This window comes from Bubalus bubalis, chromosome 2, assembly GCF_019923935.1.
Source record: "Bubalus bubalis isolate 160015118507 breed Murrah chromosome 2, NDDB_SH_1, whole genome shotgun sequence".
Lineage (NCBI taxonomy): Eukaryota > Metazoa > Chordata > Mammalia > Artiodactyla > Bovidae > Bubalus > Bubalus bubalis.
Genome location: NC_059158.1, coordinates 1892753 through 1918065, shown reverse-complemented (window position 1 = coordinate 1918065; position 25313 = coordinate 1892753). Strand labels below are relative to the sequence as shown.

The window sequence follows — 25313 nt, the reverse complement described above, 5'->3', positions numbered from 1 at the left end:
GCAGGAGGGAGTCACCCCCACGGGAACACAGAGGCCTGAGAGGAGGCTCTCGCGGCCCTGGGAACAGCGGAGAACAAGCAGTCTGTCCATCCCTCAGAGGGAAGGTGAACCTTGACACCGCAGCCATCCGAGCGGGCTGGCCTGGGGACTCACTGGAGGAGAAGCACTTACAACCCTTGGGCACGTGGTGTGTGCTGCAAGCAACCTTAATTTTTAAAAATTTCAAGAAACAAGCCATTGTAAAGCATTTGAAGGGCCTCATGTTAGATAAATATCCTGAAAAAAATGATTAACAATTCCAATAGATAAGCACTCCTAAATATTACTTGGCTCTTTTAAATACCGCCAGAACCACTCTGACCAGAATAATACTGATTTTTAACATTTCTTGAGGGTCTGCTCAGAGTCAGATGCTGCCCGGCACTTTCTGTGACTCAGACCCTCTGGAGGAGGTTCAAGGGCAGATGGAGAAACTGAGGCAGAGAGAGATTGGCCCAGTTCTGGTCTGCCGGCCGAGGTCAAGGCCCGCAGTGACTCCCGAGCCAGCATGAGGACCGTACATGTGCATCCCAGCGTTTGTTTGTCTTGCCCACTCTCAACGGGAACAAAACACCTTCCTGCATCAAGAGGAAATTTATTTCAACGTGTGTGTTGGTCTCTCGGCCGTGTCCGACTCCACGACCCCACGGACTGTAGCCCGCCAGGCTCCTCTGTCCATGGGATTCTCCAGGCAAGAATACTGGAGTGGATTGCCATTCCCTTCTCCAGAGGATCTTCCCAACCCAGGGATGGAACCCTGGTCTCCTGCACTGCAGGCAGATTCTTTACAACAGGGGGTCAAAATAACACTATGGAGACGTAAAACAAGGGCCTCAGGACGCCCTGCACCCCATGAAGGAAACCCGACTCAGTTACACCGTCACCAGAGGTTAGGCCCCACGGGACAACGTTTTCCTCCCAGGAAAGTGGAAGAAGTGAGTCATAAAAGACACATCGCCTCTGGGAGCTCGATTGACTGCAGTGATTATTTGTACAGCTTGTCAGATAGTTAATTTAAGGAGAGTTTCAGGAAACTTGCAACGAAAACAACAAAAAATGTTTTAGTCAAATCCCACGTGTGCTCAGTCACTCAGTTCTGTCCGACTCTTTCGACCCCGTGGACCGTAGCCCCCCAGGCTCCTCTGTTCATGGGGTTTCCCAGGCAGGAACACTGGAGTGGGTTGCCATGTCCTTCTCCAGGAAATCATCCTGGCCCAGGAATTGAACCCACCGCGTCTCTTGCATCTCCTGCATTATCGGCAGGTGGCTTCTTTACCCCTGTGTCGCCTGGGACACCCATCAAATCCTGTGTATGTATGTGAAAGTCACTCAGTTGTGTCCGACTCTTTGAGACCCCGTGGACTATACAGTCCATGGAATTCTCCAGGTCAGAATACCGGAGTGGGCAGCCGTTCCTTTCTCCAGGGGATCTTCCCAACCCAGGGATGGAACCCAGGTCTCCCACATTGCAGGCAGATTCTTTACTGTCTGAGCCACCAGGGAAGCCCCATGAAATCCTGATTGTCTATAAGTTATCTGGATGGGGAAGATCAGGTAACGCTGACAAAGGCAAACACAGACGCGAGAGCGGTGGCCACGTGTCAGTCATAAGCACCCGATGAGCAGATCGGAATGCTCTCTAAATTGGGGTTAGGGGGATTTGCTGATGGGTGGAATTTTCAGGAGCCCTCAGGCTAGAGGCAGTGCCATTTTTGCCTTCTGAGTAGGCAGAGATTATGTAAAATAGTAGGAAGCCCTGCAGTCAACTGAAACGTTTCCAAGTGGATGTGGAGAGAGGCGCCAGTCAGAAGTGAGGCGCCACCGCCGGGTCTGGCCTCGGCTCCAAAGGCCGGCGGTGCTGACCCCGGAGCCACACCGAGGCCCAGTGCCTGGCCTGTGCTCCAGTATCCGCCCCGATACCCTGCCCACCACGGGGAAGCCAGGGGTCGCTTAAGACCAGCTTGGGAATCTCGGAGGCTGGGGGCCAGGCCGAGCTCAGGCGGTGCGCGTGCATGCGTGTGCTGCGTGCGTGTGTGTGTTGTGTGGTGTGTTACGTGTGCATGTGTGTTGTGGGAGCGGCAGGGTGGAGCTGTTGGCGGCCGGCAGGTATTAGGGAAGTGGCCTTCTGGCAACAGCTGCTGATTGCCTGCCCGGCTGGCAACTGGCAAGAATCCCTGGACGGATCGAGTGGCCGGGTCCAAGCCTCCTTCGGTTGCTGAAGGCCCTCCAGCAAAGCCCACAACAGCCCCACGTGAGGGTGGGTCCTGGCAGGAGGTGGGAGGCCTCTCCGGTCCTTGTGACTGTTCCTTTGGGGTCGGCCGAGGTGTGACACAACAGGCCGCCTCCCGGAGTTGGGTCTGCAGTCACGGTGAGCCATCGGGGTTCCGTTTGTGGCCTCGATGATCATCCCGAGGGGATTGAGATTGCAGCCACAGGCCGGGGGGCGAGGGGATGCTCCCCACGGGGTCCACGAGGCTCCCTGTAACAGGCGGCTTGTTCAGAGGAGCTGATGGAATTCCAGTTAGAAAAAGAAGCACACAGAGGCTCTGCTCCTTCTGCCCACTTACCTCCTCACATCGTTTCTCAGCACATTTTATTTTTATCGTTGGCAAAAATGCCAAATTAATTCCCCTGCAGTATTACGTTTGAATGCCCACGTGTCTATCACTTTCTGCGTCCTGATCACCTTTCGCGTGAATCAATTAGTAAAAGGAGCCGAAAGAAGGGAGGCCAAGGAAGTGGAGGAAATGAGTCCAGATGAATTCCAAGTAACCCCTGTCTTGAGCGGGAACTGAGGAACGTTTTAAATATATCCCAGCTGTTCCACGCTGCGGTCCATTCAGAGCTGCCGAACCTTTAAAAGCCCAGCTGCGAAGGCGTCTTAGGGACTGACTCCACCCATCCTGGCAGAACCTAAAGCAGCATTGGAATATCTGTTCCGTGCACTGCATGAGCAACACCTTTTTTAACTTCCAGAAAGAGGCAACAGTCGCCACAAGCCCCCTTGAAATGAATTAGAATGTTGGGGCTGGGGGAGCCTTGGTGTCACGACACACCCTCACCCCATTCCACAGATGGGGAAACAGAGGCCTGGGGGTGAGGTGACTTGCCCAAGGTCACAAAACTGGTCTATGAGACTGGGCCTGCTGATAAATCTCCCCCACAGTTTTGCCGTAGAGGAAGAATTCTGGAGCTTATGTGTGCATCATGTTGAAAACCAATAAAGGTTCTGCGTTCCGAATTTATGTAACTATCAGCTCATGGGATGCAATTTAATTATGAAAAAATTCCTTGTTCCACAGAAATTTACAGGAAGGGTTCATTTGTCTTAGGAAGACTGGGGTTTAACCATCCTGAGAGCCAAATTTTCTTTAATTTTGTACTTGTCCCTTCTCCCTAATTTACTAAATTTAAATCATGAACTTAACTTTTTTTTCAAAGAGCTAATTCATATCCATTTGCTCTACCCTGAACTGAGCCTCCTTGCCTAATTTTTTCAATACCAAACAGAACGAAAGTTTAAAAGAAAAAATTCAGGTGAAAGCTTATCTACTGGAGCAAAGTGTATATTTTTATAAGAGCTTTGACTCAAAGACTTAGAATATCCTTCCAACTGGTGTTTCATTCAATTCTAGTCTTTGATTTTTTTTCTTTTCATTTTGAGAGCCTTTTCAGAATGTCATACGTGTGATGCTTGGTAATACTCCAGAGCTAGAATCACCTCTTTAAATCAGAGCACCCTTAGAACAACCATCTACGACCCTTTTCTCAGCCACGTTCAGGGAAACTCCATCCTCAAAGCCTTTCACGGTTCTGCTCCTCCATCCTCACCCGTGCTTCCCTCTAACCTGTTTGATCGAAGGCCCTCCCCGCAAGGCGTCACTGGTTTCCGTGTTTCCCCCCGGATTGACCGTGTCCAGTTCACATTTATCCCGTGAGTGTGGTGATGTCGCATCACCAGCATGCGAGCACGTCTGCCAGCAGGCACGTCACCCACACTGAGTGCCTCGGGATCACAGACAGAACAACTCGAGGATAGAGTTAGTTTTGCAGAGCATCAACGTCATAGTATTATGAAAGGATCACAGAATTAAGTGTTAATTTCTGAGGGATATTTCAGGTGACGGGGATGCAGAACAGACCATGAGGACAAGTCTGGCTTGCTTCTTGTTTAGCAGCTCAGCCCTGTCTGACTCATCTGCGACCCCATGGACTGTAGCCTCCAAGCCCCTCTGCCCGTGGGACCCTCCAGGCAGGAATACCGGAGCGGCTGCCGTTTTAGTGTTGGTCCCACGCGTGAGTCCCACAGCAGATGTGGCTCCAGCCGCCCACCAGGCTCTTTCCTTTCCTGAGGCTCAGCTGCATTCCTGCCAGACCCTGGGCCGCTGGCCGGCTTTTTAATTTCCATGGTGTTATTACATTATGTACTTGTTGGGAGACATTTCATTAAGTTCCCATAATGTGGCCACACCGCACATGACCCAGGCTGCAGTGGCCATCCTGGGCTTTCTCACAGGCGGACAGCTCAGCGAGTCCTTTATGACCGCAGCAGATTGAAACACCCGGGGCTGGGGGGCGCCGTGGCGTCTGGAGGGCCCGAGGGGGTGTCGCTGGATCCGTATCTGTCTCCCATCCCCCATCATCGGAGCACGTCCCCGCACTCGGACTGGGCGTCTTTGCCGTGACCCCTGAGGTCCTGGACGTGGGTCCTGGGTCGGAGTGCCTGGGCTCTGATCCAACTCTGCCTTTAACCCCCTGGAAGCTGGACGATGCCCCTGAACTTTGTTCACCTGAGTCTTCCCGTCTGTGCAGTAGGGAGAATGTTACTTCCACATGACGAGTTTGAAAGGCTTAAACTCGTGGGAAACGTGTGGCAGGGTGCCTAGTGAGTGTAGACCCAGTCGTGGGGAGGTGGTTTGCAGTGCTATCTGCCACCGGAGACGGATCGTGTGGCTAACAGAGCCTGCCTGTCACCTGTGCCCAGGTCTCCTGGGAGAGCAGTTTCTTTACTTGGGTTCATTCTGGTCCGAGGGCCGCTGCTCCCCCATAACCTCAGGGGCCCCCCTCCCTGGGCCCTCCCTCTCCTCTCCATCTCTCCTCTTGGATCCAGGGTTCTGGTTGTGCCAGCTTGCAGGAACACAGACTGTTTTCTCAACATGATTTTAAAAAACTGAAAATCAATGAAACAAGATTGCAACTCTACCACTACCCTCCTCTCAAACCCTGTGTGTTTGTAAATGTGTATATATATAGATATATATGTAACATGTACACATATGTTTATATATACATATATATGTAACATTTACATTTGTAAAATATATACAAGGTTTGTCATAGGTAAGGAAAAATCCTGAGAGAATCACAAAATATTTAGAATCAAATCTCAGCAAGAACTCCTTATCAAAAACTGTAAAGTGTAGCTAAAACAGTAGGTAGAATTTTGAAGTCCAAAATGCACATATTAGAAAAGAAGAATTAAAGTTAATGATCTGTGTGTCTCTCTCAAGAAATGAGAACGTGGCACTAAACTCAAATAAATCAGAAAGATGGATGGGAGAGGGCGTTGAGAACTATAAGGGTGAGAATTTGTGTTAGGTTATTTCATAACAAAGAAAAGCTCTGATAAAATATGGCAAGATGTTAATGTCTATTTAATATGATTCTGAGTGCTTCTCTTTGCTTGACATACATTATTCAGAGTTATTTGTAAAAAGTAGAGGCCAGTAAAACATTAACTTTTATTATTTAAAAAAAAAAAAAAGATCTGTACCTCCAGTTTGAAACCTGTGTTATCAGCTTTCTGAGGGGCTCCCAGGGGAGAAGACATGGGGCTCCCTGAGCCCAGCTTCCGGCTTGGACCGTGCCTCCCTGGGGAGGGTCCTCCTGCAGCTCCATGGGAGGGGAGCTCTGACTCTTGGTGACGACCCAGGTCTCCCAGCTCAGATTAACACTCAGAGATTAGCCCAGTGTACCCAATGTACCGCTGACGTCAGCTCTTTCTGCAGAATAATCATGAACGTTTAGAAATTTGATTTTTGCTCAAACAGGAAAGGGGGTGGCAGTTGCTACATCATGAGTGACGTGACTTTGAAACAAGATTCGACATGACAGCTTTTCTGGCTTCTGGCTTACTCTTAATTGGAGGCTCCCCAGAGCTGGCAGGGCAGGTGCCGGGCAGCAGCAAAGATAACTGCTTATCAGCATCGGTCACGCTTCCCGGACACCCTGCAAGCGACAGGGGGCAAGGTGACACTGGAGCGCGGGACGTAGGGTCTGTGCTGCCGTCCCCGTCTCCCACCCAGGGGCGCCGCCAGCCTCAGAGGCAAGTCCTGGGGGGACAGCCCGCCCCTGGGCATGTGGCAGTCAGTGGTTTATGAAGAGACCTCGCGGCCCGCAGGCAAAGTCTAAAATATTGACTGTTTGGGCTTTTACAGAAAAAGCAAGCTGACCCTGCTCCAAACAGGCACGCTGTTCTCTTCGGCCGACTTGCAAATATCGTTATAAATGTAAAATTACAAAATGCATTGATGATAATACACAACTTTGGGTGGTTTTTTTTTTCCTCCCACTGGGAATCCTCATCACATTTCATCCTAAACACAAACCAGCAAGGACTCTGTTGCCAATAACCCTTGAAAACCATCCTCTCAGGGAGGAGTCCCAGGTATCAGCAGCAAGGTGGACATAGCTCTGCAGGCGAGGCCGGGAAAGTGCCGTCAGGTTGCTAGAATGGGGGCATTTTTTTAAAACTTAAAATCGTTCTATGAACATTTGTATTTTGAAACAGATCTGTCCATGGGATTTCCTAGGCTAGAATGCTGGAGTGGGTGGCCATTTCCTCCCCCAGGGGATCTTCCCGATCAGGGATGGAACCCAAGCTCCTGCATTCTTTACCGTCTGAGCCACCAGGGAAGCCCCTCTTTTGAGACAGACTGTCACAAAAGCACTCAGTGAGTTGCTGGAACGGGCTTTAGAAACGCAGGGCTGTGCTCAACAGTCTACATGGGTTTCTTGACACAGCTGGGAGGATACTGCTCCTTTCTGCCATATTTTTAAAACCTGCAACTTTATACTTTCTAAAGAAAACTAGGAACATCCAGGGCCACAGTCTTCTCTCGGCCGGTGGTACTACATGAATCCCGAGCCCCCACTGGCCTCCACAGTCACGGACAGAAACCCAGACGGACCTGCCTGCACGCTCCCAGCCCCTGACAGAGCGTCTTCTCGCCCCACGCAATGCAAAGACCCTCACCCGTGCCCCGTCTCTCTGCAGGATCTTCCCTGAGTCCCTGAGGTGGCTCATGGCCACCCACCAGTTTGAGTCGGCAAAGAAGCTGATCCTGCACTTCACGCAGAAGAACCACATGAATCCCGAGAGTGACATCAAAGGCGTCATGCCCGGTGAGCACGTCTTCCCTTCAACCCCAAGGCCCCACCAGGCGTGGGGGACCCGCCAGCCACCCCTCCAGAACAGGGAGTCACCCCACAACACGCCCCTGGTGCCTGTGAGGGCACTGCCAGGCAGTGGCCCCATCCAGGGGTCTCACTTCCTGTGATGGTCGGTCCCCAGCTCGACTAGGAACGTGATCAGGTCCAAGTCCGGACGGAGGCGTGACCTCAGGTGCCCCTGCTCCTCAGGGGAAGCTCGAGGGCTTAGCTGGCTCCTGGCACTCAGCCCTGCCTGCCTGCCTGCAGGGTGTGGTGCCAGCAGTCATGGCCAGGGACGCTGGCCTGGGGGTGGCCCTGGCCTTCAAGCCATCTCTCCCAAGAAGGACCTTCAGGCAGATACCCCGTTGTCTGTATCAGTCAGGACCTATTGACTGGGCGTCGGAAGAAGCAGGAAAGTTCAGATCCATAGAATTTATCAGGAACGTCAGCACAAGCTGGACCAGACCCATGGCCCCCTCCCGGCACCCCGAGCTCTGATCCAGTAGATCTTGGAAGGAACCCAGAACGCTGTGGGTTCAGTAAGCACTAGAAGTGACTGGCGCGTGCTGAGGTCTTTCACAGCAGCTATGTACAGGGCCCTGTAACTGTCCCCGTTTGCAGGTGAGGGGACAGGCACAGAGAGGATGAGCATCTCGCCAGGGGTCACACAGCTAGTGAGCAGTAGCGCCGGGACGCGGGCCCTGGAAGCCCAGTGGCAGTGGCTTCGGTACTGCTGCAGGAGAGGGGGACGGGGGCAGGCCCGGTGGGGCGGCGGGGCGGGAGGGCTGGGTGGACCGGGTGGACCGCACGATGGTCCGGCCCTCGTCCCCAGTCTTGCCCAAGCCTGTGCATTAGCACATCAGCGCTCTTAAGTCAAAGTGCCTTGTTTCTGGCGTTTCCCCACTTTCATCGCCTCCTCTGCTGCTTCCGGGTTACAACCCGTCTGGGAGGAGCTTGTTGTCTGCATCCTCATTGCACAGATTCATTTCCCTCCTGTTTTTGGAAGGCGGTGCTCAGCCTTCCTCCCACTTCCCTGCCGGAGACTTGGGTAGTGCTGGGTTCAGCCCGGGGTCGCGGGGGACGCGGCTGTCCCCGCCCCTGGGTCTCCCTCCGAGGCAGCACCCGGGCACAGCTGGGGAACGGCGGGTGTCCGGGCTCCAGACCTGCCCCCTGCACTGCCTGCGTGGACGCTCCTTCCCAGCATCTAATCCAGGCCCCTCCCGGCTGTCTCCCGCCCTGACTCCACCCCCGCCAGGCGGGGCTGAGCCGCGCCATGTGCGTTTGACCCTCCTCAGAACCTGTTCTGTCAATCAGATCATCCCCCTCTACCTCTGGGAAAGGGGCCCCAAGAGGCTGGGGCTGGGGCAGGGCTCCCCACTCCCGGCGTTCCCTCCTGAGCCAGTCAGGGCGGTCCGCTGTCCCCCTGCAGCAGGCCCTCTCTGGGCAGCCTGACGCCGAGGGAAGCGCCTGGCCCAGGTCAGATGGGTAACGCTCTGAGGTTCAAGGGTCCCCGCATCAGGCCAAGGGGGCTTTGCCTGAGCTCTGCTCGGTAATGGAGTGTTGACCCGGCCTCGTGTGCCTCGCTCTGCCTTGTCCGTCTGTCCTGGACCCCGAGTGAGGAGCAGGTCCCCGTGTCAGGCCCCCTCCCTGCCCCCAGCACCCCGCCTCTGACCTTGCGCATAAGCTTCCTGCTCCTTCGGGGTCCTCAGGCCGCTGGGGCCTCGGGCAGAGAGGCCACCTCAAGGGTCAGCCTCAGGGGTCAGCGGGGGTCCCCCAGGCCCAGGAAGGAGTCCCTTCGCTGGTCGGGGAGAAGCCGGGAAGGTCTGGGTCAGCTGAGCCCGGGGCCAGGGAGGCCGCTGCACCCTGGGGGCCAGGCAGCCCCACAGCGGCTTCAGTCTGGTCATTAACCCATCCCTTCATCAGACGGGAAGCCGAGGCACAGAGCAGGAAGCCTCAGCCAGAGGGCGAGAGCTGGGGTTCCATCAGGCCCCTCGCCCCCCAGCTGAGGACAGCTGTCACCTGCCTGGCCAGGGCCGGCTCCCCTGTGGCCCATCGCGGGGAGCAGGGCAGAGTGGGGAGCGGGTGGAGCAGGGGAGGCCTGGAGCCCCAGAGGCTCGACTTAGCTTTCTTCTTGGAATCTCGATTCTGGCTCCAAGAGGTTGGAAGAGGCGCAGGGAGAGGGGAAGCATCTCCCCATCGACTCGCGGGTGCTCAGAGTCCACTCTCGGCGCCCCTTGTCACTCCTCCTGTTCCCCCATGTGAGGACCTCAGGGAGTCCCAAGAGTTCTGGAGAGACCGAATGGCCTCCGGTGTCCATCCCGAGGGCCTCACCAGAGGAGACCTGGGAAGTTCTGCGTTGCTGTGAGCGGCCGGGGACGTGCAAGATACCAGCAGCCCCGACGGGTCAATGTGTTTCCACCCAGAATAACGCAGCTACCTCTGCAGACCACAGCCAACTTGGGCTCCAGAGTTTAATGCTTAGGAAAAAAACAAACTCGGGTCGTAATTACAATTGCTACAGCTTCTTAACAACCTCTATTTCATATACTAGAAAGTATCAGGAATTCAGTTTGGGCCACAGTACAGAAAAATTTAGATCTATACAGCTGCACTAATGGACGTTTAGTTTTTCTTCTTGGAAGATTTCCATGGTGAGCAAGTGTGGCCGTGACGGCAGGTTCACGAGCAGTTTTCCAACAGTGAGGATGCTCATATCGCTGGATCAGTGTTAGGTGTTAGGAGCACATGTCCATGCTCTTTAAAAGTCTTCCAGTGTTTTGACCATGGGGAAAGTGTGTCTGTAACCCTAATAAGCCTGTTTCTGCAGAGGGGATGATAAAGGTCAGAAGGACCTCAGGAGCATCTATGGCCGGACGGCTGGATGGCCCGCTGTTCCTGCTGGGGTACAGGCCTCCAGTCTGGGCCTGAACAGTGAGAAGGAAGAAGGTTCTGGAGACAGGGGGGCTGGTATCCCTCAGATGTAGGAGAGGTTTCCCTTCTCCCTTCCGGGCCCCAGTTGGTGAGGCTGATCTGGACTTCTTTCTTTTTTGGCTGCACTGGGTCTCCCGTGCAGTGCGGGGGTTGCAGCAGCTGTGGATGGCTTCATTGCCTGTAGCCTGTGGGCTCTTGGTTCCCCAACCAGGGATCGAACCCACATCCCCTGCATTGGAAGGCAGATTCCTAACCACTGGGCCACCAGGAAAGTCCCCAAACATTTTTAGAAGAGAAAACCTCGTAAGCCCTTGTGGTTAAGCAGCCTGTTTTTCCCCCCAGCTGTCACTAGTGAGTTGGTGACCCTCTCCCGTGGGATGGCAGGGAGGAGGCAGGGCGTCCTGGGGTCGTACGGGAGGGGAACATACCCCCAAGACCCCATCTCGCGAGAGGGCTGCCACTCCCAGGCCCCTCCAGAGGCGACCCCACTTCCCCCAGGCCTTCGTACCCCACTGCAGGCTTTATTTTTAGTACAGTTGTTTAGGATTCATCCCAGGTTTATGGTAAAGTTGCAGAGACAGAATTCTGAAACCTCCCCATCAGTCTCCCCGTTGTAACGTCCCACGTCCCCTGACCGCGTCACGGCTGGGAAACCGCACGGCTGTGCTGCGGGCAGCCCAGCGACAGCCTGGGCCCGACATCCCCACCAGGGCTGCCCGCGCCTCAGGCCCCCAGCCGCCGCCGGTCGGTGCACTTTCAGTCTTTACTCACTTCCCCAGCTTCCACAGTCTTGCTTGCTTAAGTCTCCTTTTCCTTTTCTGGCCCCTGAAAAGGGCGTCTGTGGTTGTTCAGTCACTCAGTCGTGTCGGACTCTTTGTGACCCCATGGACTGCAGCACACCAGGCCTCCCTGTCCATCGCTATCTCCCGGAGCTTGCTCACACTCGTGTCCATCGAGTCGGTGATGCCATCCAATCATCTCGTCCTCTGTCCCCCTTCTCCTCCTGCCTTCCATCTTTCCCAGCATCAGGGTCTTTTCCAGTGAGTCAGCTCTTCGTGTCAGGTGGCCAAAGTATTGGAGTTTCAGCTTCAGCATCAGTCCTTCCAATGAATTTTTCAGGACTGATCTCCTTTAGGATGGACTGGTTGGATCTCCTTGTCCATTTGGTCACTTTCTTTCTAAGATGCGGGCACTGTACCTGCCCAGCTTGTTGTGCCCACAGGGGTGGCCTGGGGACCAGGGCAGTGCGGGCGTCTCCCAGTCCCTGAGCAGAGGGAGACGCAGACCAATCAGACTTCGCAAGGAGGAGAACCCCTGCCAGAGCCTAAGCAGGGCCTCCGTGCCCCCAGCAGCCCCTGCAGACAGAGCCCACTTGGGTGGCTGCTTCGTGCATCCTGCCAGCTCTGGGAAAGGCCTGCTTCCCTGCAGCCCCGTGGCAGCTGCACCTGCAAAGTCAGTGTTCTTCCCCAAGAGCCAGGCCCTCCACGCCTTAGCAGAAACCACTCTGCTCCTGATGCCCCAGTTCACCCCCGGCCGTCAGTGGGGCCCCTGCCCGCCGGCCTGGCGAGTGTGGCTCATGGGCCTTTTCCCGCAGAGCTGGAGAAGGAGCTCTCCCGGAGGCCCAGGAAGGTCTGCATCGTGAAGGTGGTGGGGACCCGGAACCTGTGGAAGAACATAGTGGTGCTGTGTGTGAACTCGTGAGTGCCGGGGCTGGGCAGGCGGGCGGTGGGCGGGGTGCCCAGGAGCTGCCGAGAGGCCTGGCTGAGCTTCTGAATCGGCGTCTGGAGGGAACAGTGCTGGTGGACACAGACCCCCAGCCTCGGGAAAGCGGGGCGCACCGGGAGCACCCCTGCGCGGCGGCCCCGCCCCCGGGACCCCCTGGCCCACGCGCCATGTGCCCGCAGGCTGACCGGCTTCGGGATCCACCACTGCTTCGCCCGCAGCATGATGGGCCACGAGGTGAAGGTGCCGCTGCTCGAGGACTTCTACGCCGACTACTACGCGGCGGCTGGCATCGCCCTGGCGTCCTGCCTGGCCATGTGCCTGGCGGTGCGTGTCCTGGGCCGCCGGGGCGGCCTGCTGCTCTTCATGATCCTCACCGCCCTGGCCTCGCTCCTGCAGCTTGGGCTGCTCAACCGTGAGTGGGCGGGGCCGGGGGCGGCGGTGGGCGGGGCCGGGGGCAGTGGGGGCGCCCAGGGGCCCCGCTGTCCTCCCAGAACCCCTGCACTGAGCAGCTGCCGGATGAGTTTCCCTTAGAACGCGCGGCCACTGCCCCAAGGGTGTGGGGTCTCTTCTCCTGACCCCGAGCCTCCCCGGGTCTCCCCTCCTCCCGCCCTGACTCCAAGCCTCCAGGGGTTTTTCCTCCTCCCACCCTGACCCCGAGCCTCCTCACTGCCCCAAGAGTATGGGGTCTCTTCTCCTCCCAGCCTGACCTGGAACATCCCCAATGTCCAAGGGTGTGGGGTCTTCCCTCCTCCTGCCCTGACCCCAAGTCTCCCGCGGTTTCTCCTCCTCCCAGCCTGACCCCGAGCCTCCTCACTGCCCCAGGGGTGTGGGGTCTCTTCTCCTGCCATGACCCCGAGCCTCCCTGGGTCTCCCCTCCTCCCGCCCTGACCCCAAGTCTCCCGCAGTTTCTCCTCCTCCCAGCCTGACCCCGAGCCTCCTCACTGCCCCAAGAGTATGGGGTCTCTTATCCTCCTGCCCTGACCCCGAACGTCCCCAATGTCCCAAGGGTGTGGGGTCTCTCCTCCTCCCGCCCTGACCCCGAGCCTCCCAGGGTCTCCCCTCCTCCCGCCCTGACCCTGAGCCTCCCGGTGCCTCCCCTCCTCCTGCTCTGACCCCGAGCCTCCCGGGCACCCCGGGCCTCTGCAGTCCTGGTGGACATGACCCCCTGGTGGCCACACTGTCCCTTTGTGACCCATCATCACCTGGGAAGGAACAAAGGCCTTTTCTCTCGTGTGAAATCAAGGGAAAGATAAATACTCGGGGACGCCCTTGCCCTGGGATACTGCTTTCCAGTTTGTGTTCCCGAGTTTATTAGCTGCTCTTGGGGCCAGAGAACTTCTCAGTAAATGTTAAAAATAATGTAAAGAAAAGCTAGACCATCTGTGTAGCCCATTCGGCTCTAAGAGTCAAACTCAGTGCGGCTCCCGGTGAACTGAAGCCGCTCCCACGCGGGGACGAGGCCCAGGGTATCTGACCACCCGGAGCGAGGCAAGAGCCGGGCACCCGAGCCCCCTCCACCCAGGACGGTCCCCCCGACGGACTCGGGCGCCACAGCGACTAGATGCCTCTGATGGCCGCCCCTCCCTCCCGAGGTGTCGGAGTTGGGCCAGAGCCGCCGAGAAAGTCAGACGCCTGCTGGTGCCCCAGGCCTGTGTGACATCCAGGCGAGAGCGCGTGTCCAGGAGAGAAGGAAGAGAAGGAAAAGACTGAGGACTTCCTCAGCCTTGTTGTGCAAACTGGATTCTAGAACAGCCAGTGTTGGACTCCGGAGCAGTTCTAGACTCAGTCCAACAGAGTGTTGGACTCAGTTTTCCGACTTGGGCAAGTCTGCATGCGTTCAGCATCTTGCTGGGAGACTGATCTTATTTTCAGCTGTGGCCACATGGGGTCCGTCCCCTGCTGGGGCCTCCCAAGTTGCCCTTGGGGGAGCCTTCCTCGGCACCCCTGGATTGGGTGGGCATGCAGGCAAGGGGCACCCCAGGCTCACAGCCACCCCCTCGGTCCCTGAGCCGGGGTGCCCAGGGGACCAGGCTTCGAGGGCACAGTGATGCTGTCTGGTCTAACCTGAGCTTGGTACCCCAGCACAGACCGCAGGGACCTGAGCAGCTTTGGACACAGTGAGAGTCACCCTTAGGCTTGAGGGGGTGAGGGGTGCTGCGCTGGACCCCTCCTCTCAGAGCCGCACCCCCCTCAGGCCCCAGAGCCAGAGGGGCCCCAGACCTCCCTGCTGAACAGGTGGCGCTCTGTTTAGTGGAACGCCCACTCGGAGGTCCTGGGCCCTCGCCCACCTCCGCACCGTGTCCCTCCCACTCTCTGGCCGTATCAACCGTGCTGCCCACGTGGGCCTGGCAGGTGGGCAGAGAGGCCGCCCCACTGCCCCTGGACACACGAGGTCATAACAGCCGCCCTGACCTGCTCTCTTTCTCCCCTGTCTGCCCGCCTTCATCCGCCTCCACTGCGGTTCCGCGGCCCAGTGATCGGGAAATACAGCCAGCATCCAGACTCAGGTGAGCCCCGGGTGCGCGCGGCTTTTGCGCTTTTTATTGCACCAGAAGGGCGTTTTCAGAGCGACTCACGGACCTGTGGTTTCCCTTTCCTCTCTCTCCCCTCCCCTTTCGCCCCAAGAGTTGCAGCTGAAGTTGGCCGTAGGTTGGACACCACACACATACACTTGTCCTCTGTCCCTCCCGCCTCTAGAAAGCCTGGCTGCCCCCCTCCCGTTTGTACCCAGCTTGCACGCTGCCCTCGCCCCTTCCCCTGGCAGTAGCCGGCAGCGTGGCCCAGCCCAGCCATGCCTGCTGGGATGCAGGGCCTCGGGGACGCAGCCCCGGAGCGCTGGAGGCCTGGCTGGCTGCCGCCAGGGGAAGCTGCCCACCCTGCATGTGACCCCCGCGAGCCCGCCGCCCTGGCCGCGGGACTGCCGGGCCGCTGTCCCTGCACGCGACACGGCTGCGCGCACGCATGAGCCACGCCTGCGTGCAGCACGGCTGCGCGCACGCACGAGCCCGGCCTACCGAGCCGAGCCCCAGGGGCTCCCCACCATCCTCATGGGGAACGGGGTGCACCCCGCGTCCGACCCCAGCAGCTTGCCTGCCGTCCCCCGCCTGACGCCGCCTGGGTGTGAGGTCAGACCCCGAGCCACGGCCAAGATGCCTGACTCGGTCCGGCACGTTCCCTCCAGGCCCCCGGTTCCTCTCTCGGGGTTATCTGAGTTTCTGTTCCCGTAAATCAAGCTTGGGGCTCCTGTCTCTCGTCTTCGTCATGCCTGAGGCCAGGCTGGCCAGGCTCTCCGTAGCTGATACCGTTCTCTGGGGTTGACCCTGAAGACCGGACAGGAGGGTGCAGCCCCCGGCCAGGGAGCCCCCCAGCCTCCGTCCATGCCGGTCGCTCTGGTGCTCAGCTTCCGGCAGAGTCAGCCTGGGCCCCGCTCTCCAGACCCCCGGGGCCTCGGGGGAACCTGCCAGGAGGGCTCTGACCTCCCACGCCTGGACTCGCTGCAGGTCTCCCGGGTCTACACCTCACCCCGGGCAGAGGGGAGGAGGGGAGACCGCCATCAGGCCCCCTCCCCCCCGCCCGTCCCCCGCGCCCTCCAGCCCCTCACCGCCCCGGTTCTCCCCCAGGAATGAGCGACAAAGTCAAGGACAAGTTCTCCATCACCTTCTCCATCGTGGGCATGTTCGCCTCCCACGCAGTGGGGAGCCTCAGCGTGTTCTTCTGTGCGGAGATCACCCCCACGGTCATCAGGTGCGTGTGGGCTGCCCACGGGGCAGGCAGGGGGGTCTTCCAAGGACACTGGGGTTGTGGTGGGCACTGCCTGGCAAAGCTGGTGAATGACCCACCAGCTCTAGCCCGGGTCTCTGGACAAGGTGCGGCCTGCACTGGGCGTCCACTTGGGATGGACTGCTGTTCCACCCTGACCCCCAGGGATCCCCGAATCAGGGGAGAACTGAAGCCTGGGTCCCATCCAGGCGGCTGGAGGGACGGGGAGCGGGGCTTTGGGGGTACAAGCCACACAAAAGGACCTGGTAAAGGAGGGGTGTCGGGGTCCCTGGATATATGCCTGGCTTCAGCCCCGCCAAGTGCTGCCCACTCTCCTAGGAGGATTCAGGGAAAAGCTGGTCTCAGAAAGGAGAGTAGAAAGGGCCTTGGTTTTCTGCTGGCTGAGAAGCTGGTGTCTCCAGTCCAAAGAAAGGCCTCAGAGAGAGAAAGCCCAGCGGGTTACGTCACTAATTTGTCTGACAAATACTTGTTGGGAACCACCCCACCCCCGTGTGCCTGCCCGGCAGAGGCTGCGCTCAAAGACCGAGTGGCGGCCTGTTTTCTGAAAAGGCGGGGGACCTGCCCTTTCCTTGGGGGGCGGGGGGCGCGTGCACGGGCTTCGGTGCTGAGGCTGTAGCAACATGGAGGGGTGCCCTGCTGTCAAGGGTGTCACTTGGGTTCAGTGAAGGGATGACTTTCGGCCAAGCTCCTGAACTTGGTGTGTGAATGTCATTAACCTTCTGAGCACTTTGTTGAATGTAATTGTGAGCGTGGCAGTTATTCGGCCGTGAGATAAGAGCCCAGGCCGCCAGCACGCGACACCCTGCCAGCCTCCCTTTCCCACGTGGGAGACACGTGAAGCCAAGCCCATTCAAGGCAGGGTGTGCGGGATAGACTGTCTTGCCCCTGGGCTCTGGGTGGAGGCAGGCAGGTCCGTGGGCATCACTCTGATTCCTCCTTCTGGGTTCTCACACACGCGCCAAGCCTGAAGGCTGCCCCATCCTGGAATACGATGCCAGGAGCTTATTCCAGGCAGAGAGCAGCCCTCTGTGTCTCTCTGCGGGTTAAACGTCCCCTCTTCACAAAGGCGCCCAGCAGGAGGGCTCCTGCAGAGGCAGGAGGTGCGGTCAGACGTGTGTGGTTGTCCCTCCCGGGCGGGCCATCCTCCACCCTGGCGGTCAACAGACCGCACTCATCACGGTTAGGTTCTGCTGTCCGGGAGTTGGTGATGGACAGGGAGGCCTGGTGTGCTGCGATTCATGGGGTCACAAAGAGTCGGACACGACTGAGCGACTGATCTGATCTGATCTGATCTGAACAAGCTGAACTGAAGGAAACGCAGTCATCCTTCTCCTCGGAGGCAGGCCTGGCAAGATTATTGGGGACGGAAATTCAGCGAATGTTCTCGGGGTCACCTTACCCCGACAGGATACCTAACTGACCCTGGGTGATGCGTTTATAGTTGCAGAGGAAGGAGGTGAGGTCAGGGGTCTCCTGGTGAGGACGCTTCCCGCGGGACACCTCGCGCCCTGGCCCTTGCTGGCGTGTCCCCTTGGGGGCAGTTCCTGAGCCGCTGGGAGGAAATGGGCTTCCTGCCCCATCTCACAGGGGAACCCTGGAGCAGCTGGGAGCGGCCGCTCGGGCCTGCAAGCTTCATGTGTGCTGGTACAGAACTAGCCTTCTGTCCACCACTGTTACACACACACCCTCTCAACAAGCAGAGCAGCGAAGGTCAGGGACTGACTATCGCGCGGCAGACAGAAGGCTCCGGGGCACCGGCTGTCACGTCCACGGGTGACAGGTGTGCTTGAGGGCCTCCAGGTGCAGCAGGGGCTTCTCGGGCGCCGCAGGCCCCCGCCCCTTGGGCTTCAGCAGGACTAGGGGATCTGGCTAGTGAAGAGGCGGCGGTGGCTTTGGTGTGACAGGCCCCGTGTCACCTGCAAGCTGCGGGCAGGCACCCTGAAACTGCACGGGGAGGAGGCAGGCGCCGGCGGCGGGGACAAGCCGCTTCAGCTCCCAGCATTTCCTGGCTGCCTGCGCACCAGGGCCTGGCTGTGGGGCTTTTCTTTTTGGACAGTCGACACACAATGTGAGTTTCAGGGGCACCGCGCAGTGACTCAGTGTTTGAAGGTTACCATGTATATTAATTTAAAAGTAAATTATAAAGTACTGGCTCTGTTCCACGTGCTGTACAATACATCCTGTGCTTATTTTACACTGGCTGGTTTGTACCTCTTATCCCCACCCTGTCATGCCCCTCCGTGCTCTCCCCCTACTGGGAACCACTACCTAGTCCTTCCCGTATCTGTGAGTCTGTTTCCTTTCTGTTATATTCCCTAGTTCATTGTCTTTAGATTCCACCTGTAAGTGATACCATACAGCATTTGTCTTTCTCTGACTTGTTGCACTGAGCATAACACCTTCCAAGTCCATCCACGTTGCAAATGCCACAGTCTTGTTGTTTTTCATGGCTAATATTCCATCGCTTGTGTGTGCTGCGTCTTCTTGATCTGTCCGTGGACACTTGGGGCGCTTCCCTGTTTTGGCTGCTGTAAATAATGCGGCTCTGAACACTGAGGAGCATGTCTGGTCTTGGTGTTTTTGGCTTTCCTTGGACCCAGAAGTGGGATCTGGATCATGTTGCAGTTGCAGGGCTAGTTGCTGAGAAACCTCACCGTGGCCTCCGCGCGGCTGCAGCACTTCACGCCCCCGCCAGCAGCGCACCAAGGCTCTCTTCTCCTCGTCCTAGTCGACGTGGGGGTTGTGTTCTTTTCCATGGTGGCCGTCTTGACGGGTGTGAAGCGGCGCCTCGCTGTGGTTCTGATCTGCTTTGCCCTGGTGGCTGGTGATGCAGAGCACCTTTTCCTGTGCCTGTCGCCATCTGCACTTCTTCTTGGGAAACATGCATGTTCAGTTCTTCTGCCGTCGTTTCAGTCAGGGTCTTCTGGTTTTTGGCGTTCAGTTGTATCAGCTGTTTGTATATTTTGGATGTTGACTCCGTATCGGTCGTACCACTTGCAGATACTGTCTCCCATTCGGTAGGCTGGCTTTTCATTTTGTTGACGGTTTCCATTACTGTGCAAAACCTTTAACTTCAGGCAGTTTAATTAGGTCCCGTTTATTTTTGCTTTTGTTTCCTTCACCTGAGATGAGCAGCGTCACCTGCCTATACCTCCTCACAGTCTCTGGGGGCGCCGGGGCCTGGCTGCGCCCTGCCTCCATCTGAGCTCACCCCACCCTCCCCCAGCATCTTCCTCTGGGACCCGCTCCTCCCCGGCCACCACCCCCGCTGGATGGAACCTGCCGCGTCCCTGCTCCAGGCGCACCTCAAGACTGGGCACCAGGGAGGGGCAAAGACGGCCTGCACATGAGACACGCGGAGCGGCCGCTTACATTATATACAAGTGTGTGTAGCACAGGCTCCCCCGGGGGGCTGACCCAAGACTCGGGCCCTTTGCCGCAAGTGGGCGGAGCTCACCTCTGCCCTCTGCCCTCTGCCCCGAGAGACTCATGCTGATGGCCCCATCTGCAGGGAGGGGTGGAGACAGAGTGCATGCAGAGGGTCTCATGCCAGGGACGTGGTGTTATCAGTGATTCCTGCCTGAGTATTTCTGGCAGTGATACTTACGCAGAGATTGGAAGAATATTTGTTCATCTCTGACTTCACAGAAAGGCAGTGAAAAGTAACACAATGGAGGAAGCGAAAAACAGGAGGTTTGTTTTCTGTGTTCAAGATGCCGGGTTCATGGCTTTAAAAGGATAATTTGAAGATTCTTTGTTTTTTCTTTTTCTTTAATCTTTTTTTGCACCCCCCCCAAAAGATCCCAGAATACTTAGTTCAAGCTTGCTACTTGTAAGAAATCTGCCTGCACACCTACCTTTCTATCGTTAGAGTAACTTAGAGGTTATTCAGTTCAGTTCAGTTCAGTCGCTCAGTCGTGTCCGACTCTTTGCGACCCCATGAATCGCAGCACGCCAGGCCTCCCTGTCCATCACCAACTCCCGGAGTTCACCCAGACTCACGTCCATCGAGTCAGTGATGCCATCCAGCCATCTCATCCTCTGTCGTCCCCTTCTCCTCCCGCCCCCAATCCCTCCCAGCATCAGAGTCTTTTCCAAGGAGTCAACTCTTCGCATGAGGTGGCCAAAGTACTGGAGCTTCAGCTTTAGCATCATTCCTTCCAAAGAAATCCCAGGGCTGATCTCCTTCAGAATGGACTGGTTGGATCTCCTTGCAGTCCAAGGGACTCTCAAGAGTCTTCTCCAACACCACAGTTCAAAAGCATCAATTCTTCGGCGCTCAGCTTTCTTCACAGTCCAACTCTCGCATCCATACATGACCACTGGAAAAACCATAGCCTTGACTAGATGGACCTTTGTTGGCAAAGTAATGTCTCTGCTTTTGAACATGCTATCTAGGTTGGTCATAACTTTTCTTCCAAGGAGTAAGCATCTTTTAATTTCATGGCTACAGTCACCATCTGCAGTGATTTTGGAGCCCCAGAAAATAAATTCTGACACTGTTTCCACTGTTTTCCCATGTATTTCCCATGAAGTGATGGGACCAGATGCCATGACCTTCGTTTTCTGAATGTTGCGCTTTAAGCCAACTTTTTCACTCTCCACTTTCACCTTCATCAAGAGGCTTTTTAGTTCCTCTTCACTTTCTGCCATAAGGGTGGTGTCATCTGCATATCTGAGGTTATTGATATTTCTCCCAGCAATCTTGATTCCAGATTGTGCTTCCTCCAGCCCAGCGTTTCTCATGATGTACTCTGCATAGAAGTTAAAAAAGCAGGGTGACAATATACAGCCTTGACATACTCCTTTTCCTATTTGGAACCAGTCTGTTGTTCCATGTCCAGTTCTAACTGTTGCTTCTTGACCTGCATACAAATTTCTCAAGAGGCAGGTCAGGTGATCTGGTATTCCCATCACTTTCAGAATTTTCCACAGTTTATTGTGGTCTGCACAGTCAAAGGCTTTGGCATAGTCAATAAAGCAGAAATAGATGTCTTCTGGAACTCTCTTACTTTTTCGATGATCCAGCGGATGTTGGCAATTTGATCTCTGGTTCCTCTGCCTTTTCTAAAACCAGCTTGAACATCTGGTGTTATTACTAGCAAAAAATAAGGGCCCTTTGGCTCAGATGCTAAAGAATCTGCCTGCAATGCAGGAGACCTGGGTTTGATCCCTGGGTGGGGAAGATTCCCCTGGGGAAGGGAAAGGCTACCCACTCCAGTATTCTTGCCTGGAGATGTCCATGGACAGAGGAGCCTGGTGGGCTACAGTCCTTGGGTCGCAGAGTCAGACACGACTGAGCGACTAATGCATCACCATCACATCATCACTAGTAAAACAGATATCCAGTGCCTATTGAACCTGGGTCGTCCTTTCTCTGTAAATCTACTCCTTAAACATGGGCAGGTGCTGCCCTCTCGTGACAAGCTGGAGAAAAGCAGAAACATTCGCCAGGCGGGGTAGAGCCTCAGAACCGACCACGGTAATCATCCCATTCTCTGAACTGAGATTTCTGAAACACAAGAGCCAAAAATGGAATACCAGATTCTGACACAGCTGTTCCCAATCTTACTAATTTCAAGGGATCCTTGATAGGAAATCAACAGAAAATGGCTTTTGTGGGAAAAAATATGTAAAGACATATTGCATAGTACAGATGCATGCATATATGTATTGCATTTAAATGTATGCATTTGTAGACACAGAGGCACTTTTAAAAAACGAGTCCAAAGTTCTACCGTAAATCAAATACATTTCATTTGATAGACCTCCCAGGTGGTGCTAGCGGTAAAGAACCCGCCTGCCAGTGGTAGCTCAAGTGATCAAGAATCCACCTGCAATGTGGGAGACCTGAGTTCAGTCCCTGGTTTGGGAAGATCCCATGGAGAAGGGAAAGTCTACCCACTCCAGTATTCTGGCCTGGAGAATCCCATGGAGAGAGGAGCCTGGCAGGCTACATCCATGGGGTCACAAAGAGTCAGACACGACTGAAGCGACGTAGCATGCATGCACGCTAACCTAATACCTTACCATGACAAGTTCACCTGGACTCTGATGGGAGCCCAGCTCCTTGACCAGGACAGGACTCCCTTGGGGGCTGTGTGCCCACCTCCCTCAGCACCACCCACTCAGACACGGGAAGGTCACCCAGGTGGTTTTGGAGAAAATGACGGCTCACTGGTGTCCAGAGCCTGAGAAACGCGCCCTGTATCCCCAGCGCTGCACACGGCTCTGCTGCGCCCTGTATCCCCAGCGCCGCACATGGCCCTGCCGCGCCCTGTATCCCCAGCGCTGCACAGAGCCCCCGCCGCGCACTGTATCCCCAGCGCCGCACACGGCCCTGCCGTGCCCTCTGGCTTCCGGGAGCGACCAGACGCGTGAGGACCAGTTATTTCCGGTTCTCGTCTATCCATCTTCGGGTGGCTCAGTCACGCCACTCTTTGCAGGGTCGTCATGTTCGCTCTGCTGCGTTCACTTGGCCAGTGGCCCTCCTGCTGAGGACCAGGGTGATCTGATCTGCAGCGTCCCAGTGTTCACACAGCACAGTGTCTGCTTTGGACCTTCCAGAAGAGGATCCTTGACTGTCTTTTCCCCACTGCACGTTCTTGCCTCCTCTGTCACAGGCTAACTGACCATGAGGGTGTGGGTTTATTTCTGGGCTTTCTATTCTCGGTCAGTCTGTGGGTCAATTTCTGTGCCAGCACCATGCTGCTCTGATTACTGTAGCTTTGTAGTGTAGTCTGGAGTCAGGGAGCTTGCTTCCTCCAGCTCTGTTCTTCTTTCTCAAGGTTGTTTTGGCTATTAGAGGTCTTCTGTGTTTCTGTAAGTTTCTAAAATACTTGTAGTTCTGTGGGAAATGTCATGGGTATTCTGATAAGGACTGCACTGAATCTGTAGATTGCCTTGTGTGGTGGTGATTTTAAGAACATTAATTCTCCCAATCCAAAAACAGTGTATATTTCCATTTGTTTTTGTCATTTTCTGTTTCTTTCATCAGCATCATAGTTTTCAGAGTCCGAGTCTTTTACCTCCTTAGGTAGGTTGATTCGTAAGTATTTTACTCTCTTTGATGTGATGGCAAATGAGATTGTTTCCTTAATTTCTCTCACTGAGAGTCTCTTGTTAGCATACAGAAATGCAACAGACTTGTTTATTAATTTTTTATCTTGCAGTTTGACCGAATTCACTGATGAGCTCGTTTTCTGGTGGCATCTTTAGGATTTTCTATATAGTATCATGTCATCTGCAAACAGTGACAGTTTCACGTCTTTCCAGTTTGGATTCTTCTTCTCTGACTGCTGTGGCTAGGACTTTTATTCAAAACTACACTGAATAAAAATGGGGAGAGTGCGCAGCTTGTTCTCGTTCCTGACCGCAGAGGAAACGCTTGTTGCTTTTCACCATCGAGTATGTTAGCTGTGGTCTGTGATCATGCTCTTGCTCAATCACTAAGTCGTGTCCAGCTCTTTGTGACCCCATGGACTGTAGTCCCCCAGGCTCCTCTGTCCATGGGATTTCCCAGGCAAGAATACTGGAGTGGGTTGCCATCTGCTCCTCCAGGGGATCTCCCCTGGAGGGGAATCAAACCTGCGTCTCCTGCACTAGCTAGCAGGCAGATTCTTTCCCACTGCTCCACCGGGCGGCCTGGGTTTGTCATATACAGCCTTTATTGTGCTGAGGTGTGTTTCTTCTTGGTGCAGGACCCCCAAGCTGGGGAGCCCGACTTGGGGCTCAGAACTCGCTTCTGCAGGAGATCCTCTGGAACATATTCCCAGTGTGTGGGTCAGCGGTCCAGTGGGGGTCATGAGACTTTACACTGTGCGTCTAGCCCTCCTCCCCATCTTGTCGTGGCTCCTTCTCTACATCTTTAGCTGTGGGTCTGTTTGGCAGTTTCTGGTCCTTTTCATCAGTGGTTGTTCCACAGACAGCTGTGATTCGGGGGGGGGGGGGGGGGGGCGTGAGAAGAGGTGAGCACGGGGTCTTTATGCTTCACTGTCTTGGCAGCTTTCCTCTTGATGTGTTTTTAATGCCTTCATTAATCCGTGGCCACCCTCCTCTCTTCTAAGCGAAGAGCAAGCCTCTGGACAACAGCGTAAGATAGTAACACTTGGCTTCTCGACACCCTATACCATGTACGGCAAGTGAGGCTGGTTTTCCTCCTTATGCTGGTGTTTATTATAGAGTCACCTTTGAAAGTGAACGGAGAAGCCACCTGGGCTGACGGGGGCGGTCGGGGGTCGGGGGGTGGACGCGGGACGGGACAGGGCAGGGGTGGAGCCCGGCCCGCCCCGCTGACCCCTGCGCCCCGCAGGTGCGGCGGGCTGGGGCTGGTGCTGGCCAGCGCGGGCTTCGGTATGCTGACGGCGCCCATCATCGAGCTGCACAACCAGAAGGGCTACTTCCTGCACCACGTCATCTTCGCCTGCTGCACGCTTATCTGCATCATCTGCCTCCTGCTGCTGCCCGAGAGCCGGGGCCAGAGTCTCCCCGAAAGCATCCCGGACGGCGAGCACTACACGCGCCAGCCCCTCCTGCCGCCCCGGCGCGGGGAACAGCCGCTGCTGCCCACCCACGCCGAGCTCAAGGACTACTCGGGGCTGCACGACGCAGCTGCCGCGGGCGACGGGCTGCCTGACGGTGCCACAGCCAACGGCGGGCGGCCCATGTAGCCGGGCACGGCCGTGGGAGACCCGCTCCGCCGAGGCTGGGGACCCTAGGGTGGGGGGGAACCCTGCGAAACTCTCGAGGACCGCGCGCGTCTGAGGGAGCGGACCTAGCAGACGATCCTTCGGAGACTTTCTTTTCTGCCATGAAATGTTTGTATTTATTTTGGTCATTTTTACAAGAAGCACTTTATTCCCTTCCCTTCACTGATCTCAAAACGGAGCCCCCTCCTCGGGAAGGACACGCGCGTGCGCAGGGACCGCGCAGCCCGGCTCCCCGGGGGCTCCCCGGGGGCCCCCCCCCGCCCCCGCGCATTCCCACGGCTGCACTTTGCTCCGACTGAGATGTGAATGGTTAGGGTTTTGCTCAAGTCTCTGTGATGGTTTGTAAAGGTCTTTTCTGTAAGGGAAGAGCTTCCGCTCTGTGTTAAGGAAAAGCAGCTCACAATATCATTAAAACCAGCTTCGTCTCTACTTGGAGATCATCCTTTTATACTTGATCCGGAAGCTGTTTCGGGGGAAAAGCATCACCATCTCACCGGAAGTCGTACGTGATGAGTGGTGGCGTCGCCAAGTCTTCCAGCGCAGGTCTGCCCGCTCCGCTCCCCAGCAGCCAGCGCCTGGCCTCCACGAGTCACTGCTCTCGCCCTGCTCCCGGTGCAGCTCCGGCAGGAAAGGCCCGCCCCGCCCCGCCTCGAAGTCAGCGTTTCTGCAACACGACTTGAATACCCCCTCCTTCCTGAT

At 56.1% G+C, this 25313-nt stretch overlaps 1 protein-coding gene across 5 annotated transcripts in view; it reads left to right on the top strand.

Moving 5' to 3' along the window:
• SLC22A23 (solute carrier family 22 member 23) overlaps positions 1 to 24733 on the top strand; it is a 126813-nt gene extending 102080 nt beyond the window's left edge. Inside the window, exons 5-11 of one of the 5 annotated variants that reach the window (XM_025264998.3) lie at positions 7316 to 7443; positions 11996 to 12098; positions 12306 to 12538; positions 14601 to 14633; positions 14752 to 14775; positions 15747 to 15870; positions 24218 to 24733. In XM_025264998.3, coding sequence (XP_025120783.2) covers positions 7316 to 7443; positions 11996 to 12098; positions 12306 to 12538; positions 14601 to 14633; positions 14752 to 14775; positions 15747 to 15870; positions 24218 to 24575 — 1003 coding nt within the window. In that variant the 3' untranslated portion in view covers positions 24576 to 24733. Of the gene's footprint in view, positions 1 to 7315; positions 7444 to 11995; positions 12099 to 12305; positions 12539 to 14600; positions 14634 to 14751; positions 14776 to 15746; positions 15871 to 23910; positions 24084 to 24217 lie in introns of those variants that run through there. The other 4 variants (XM_044926554.2, XM_025265004.3, XM_044926560.2 and 1 more) reach the window with 4 other exon arrangements.
• Positions 24734 to 25313: the final 580 nt, after the last annotated feature.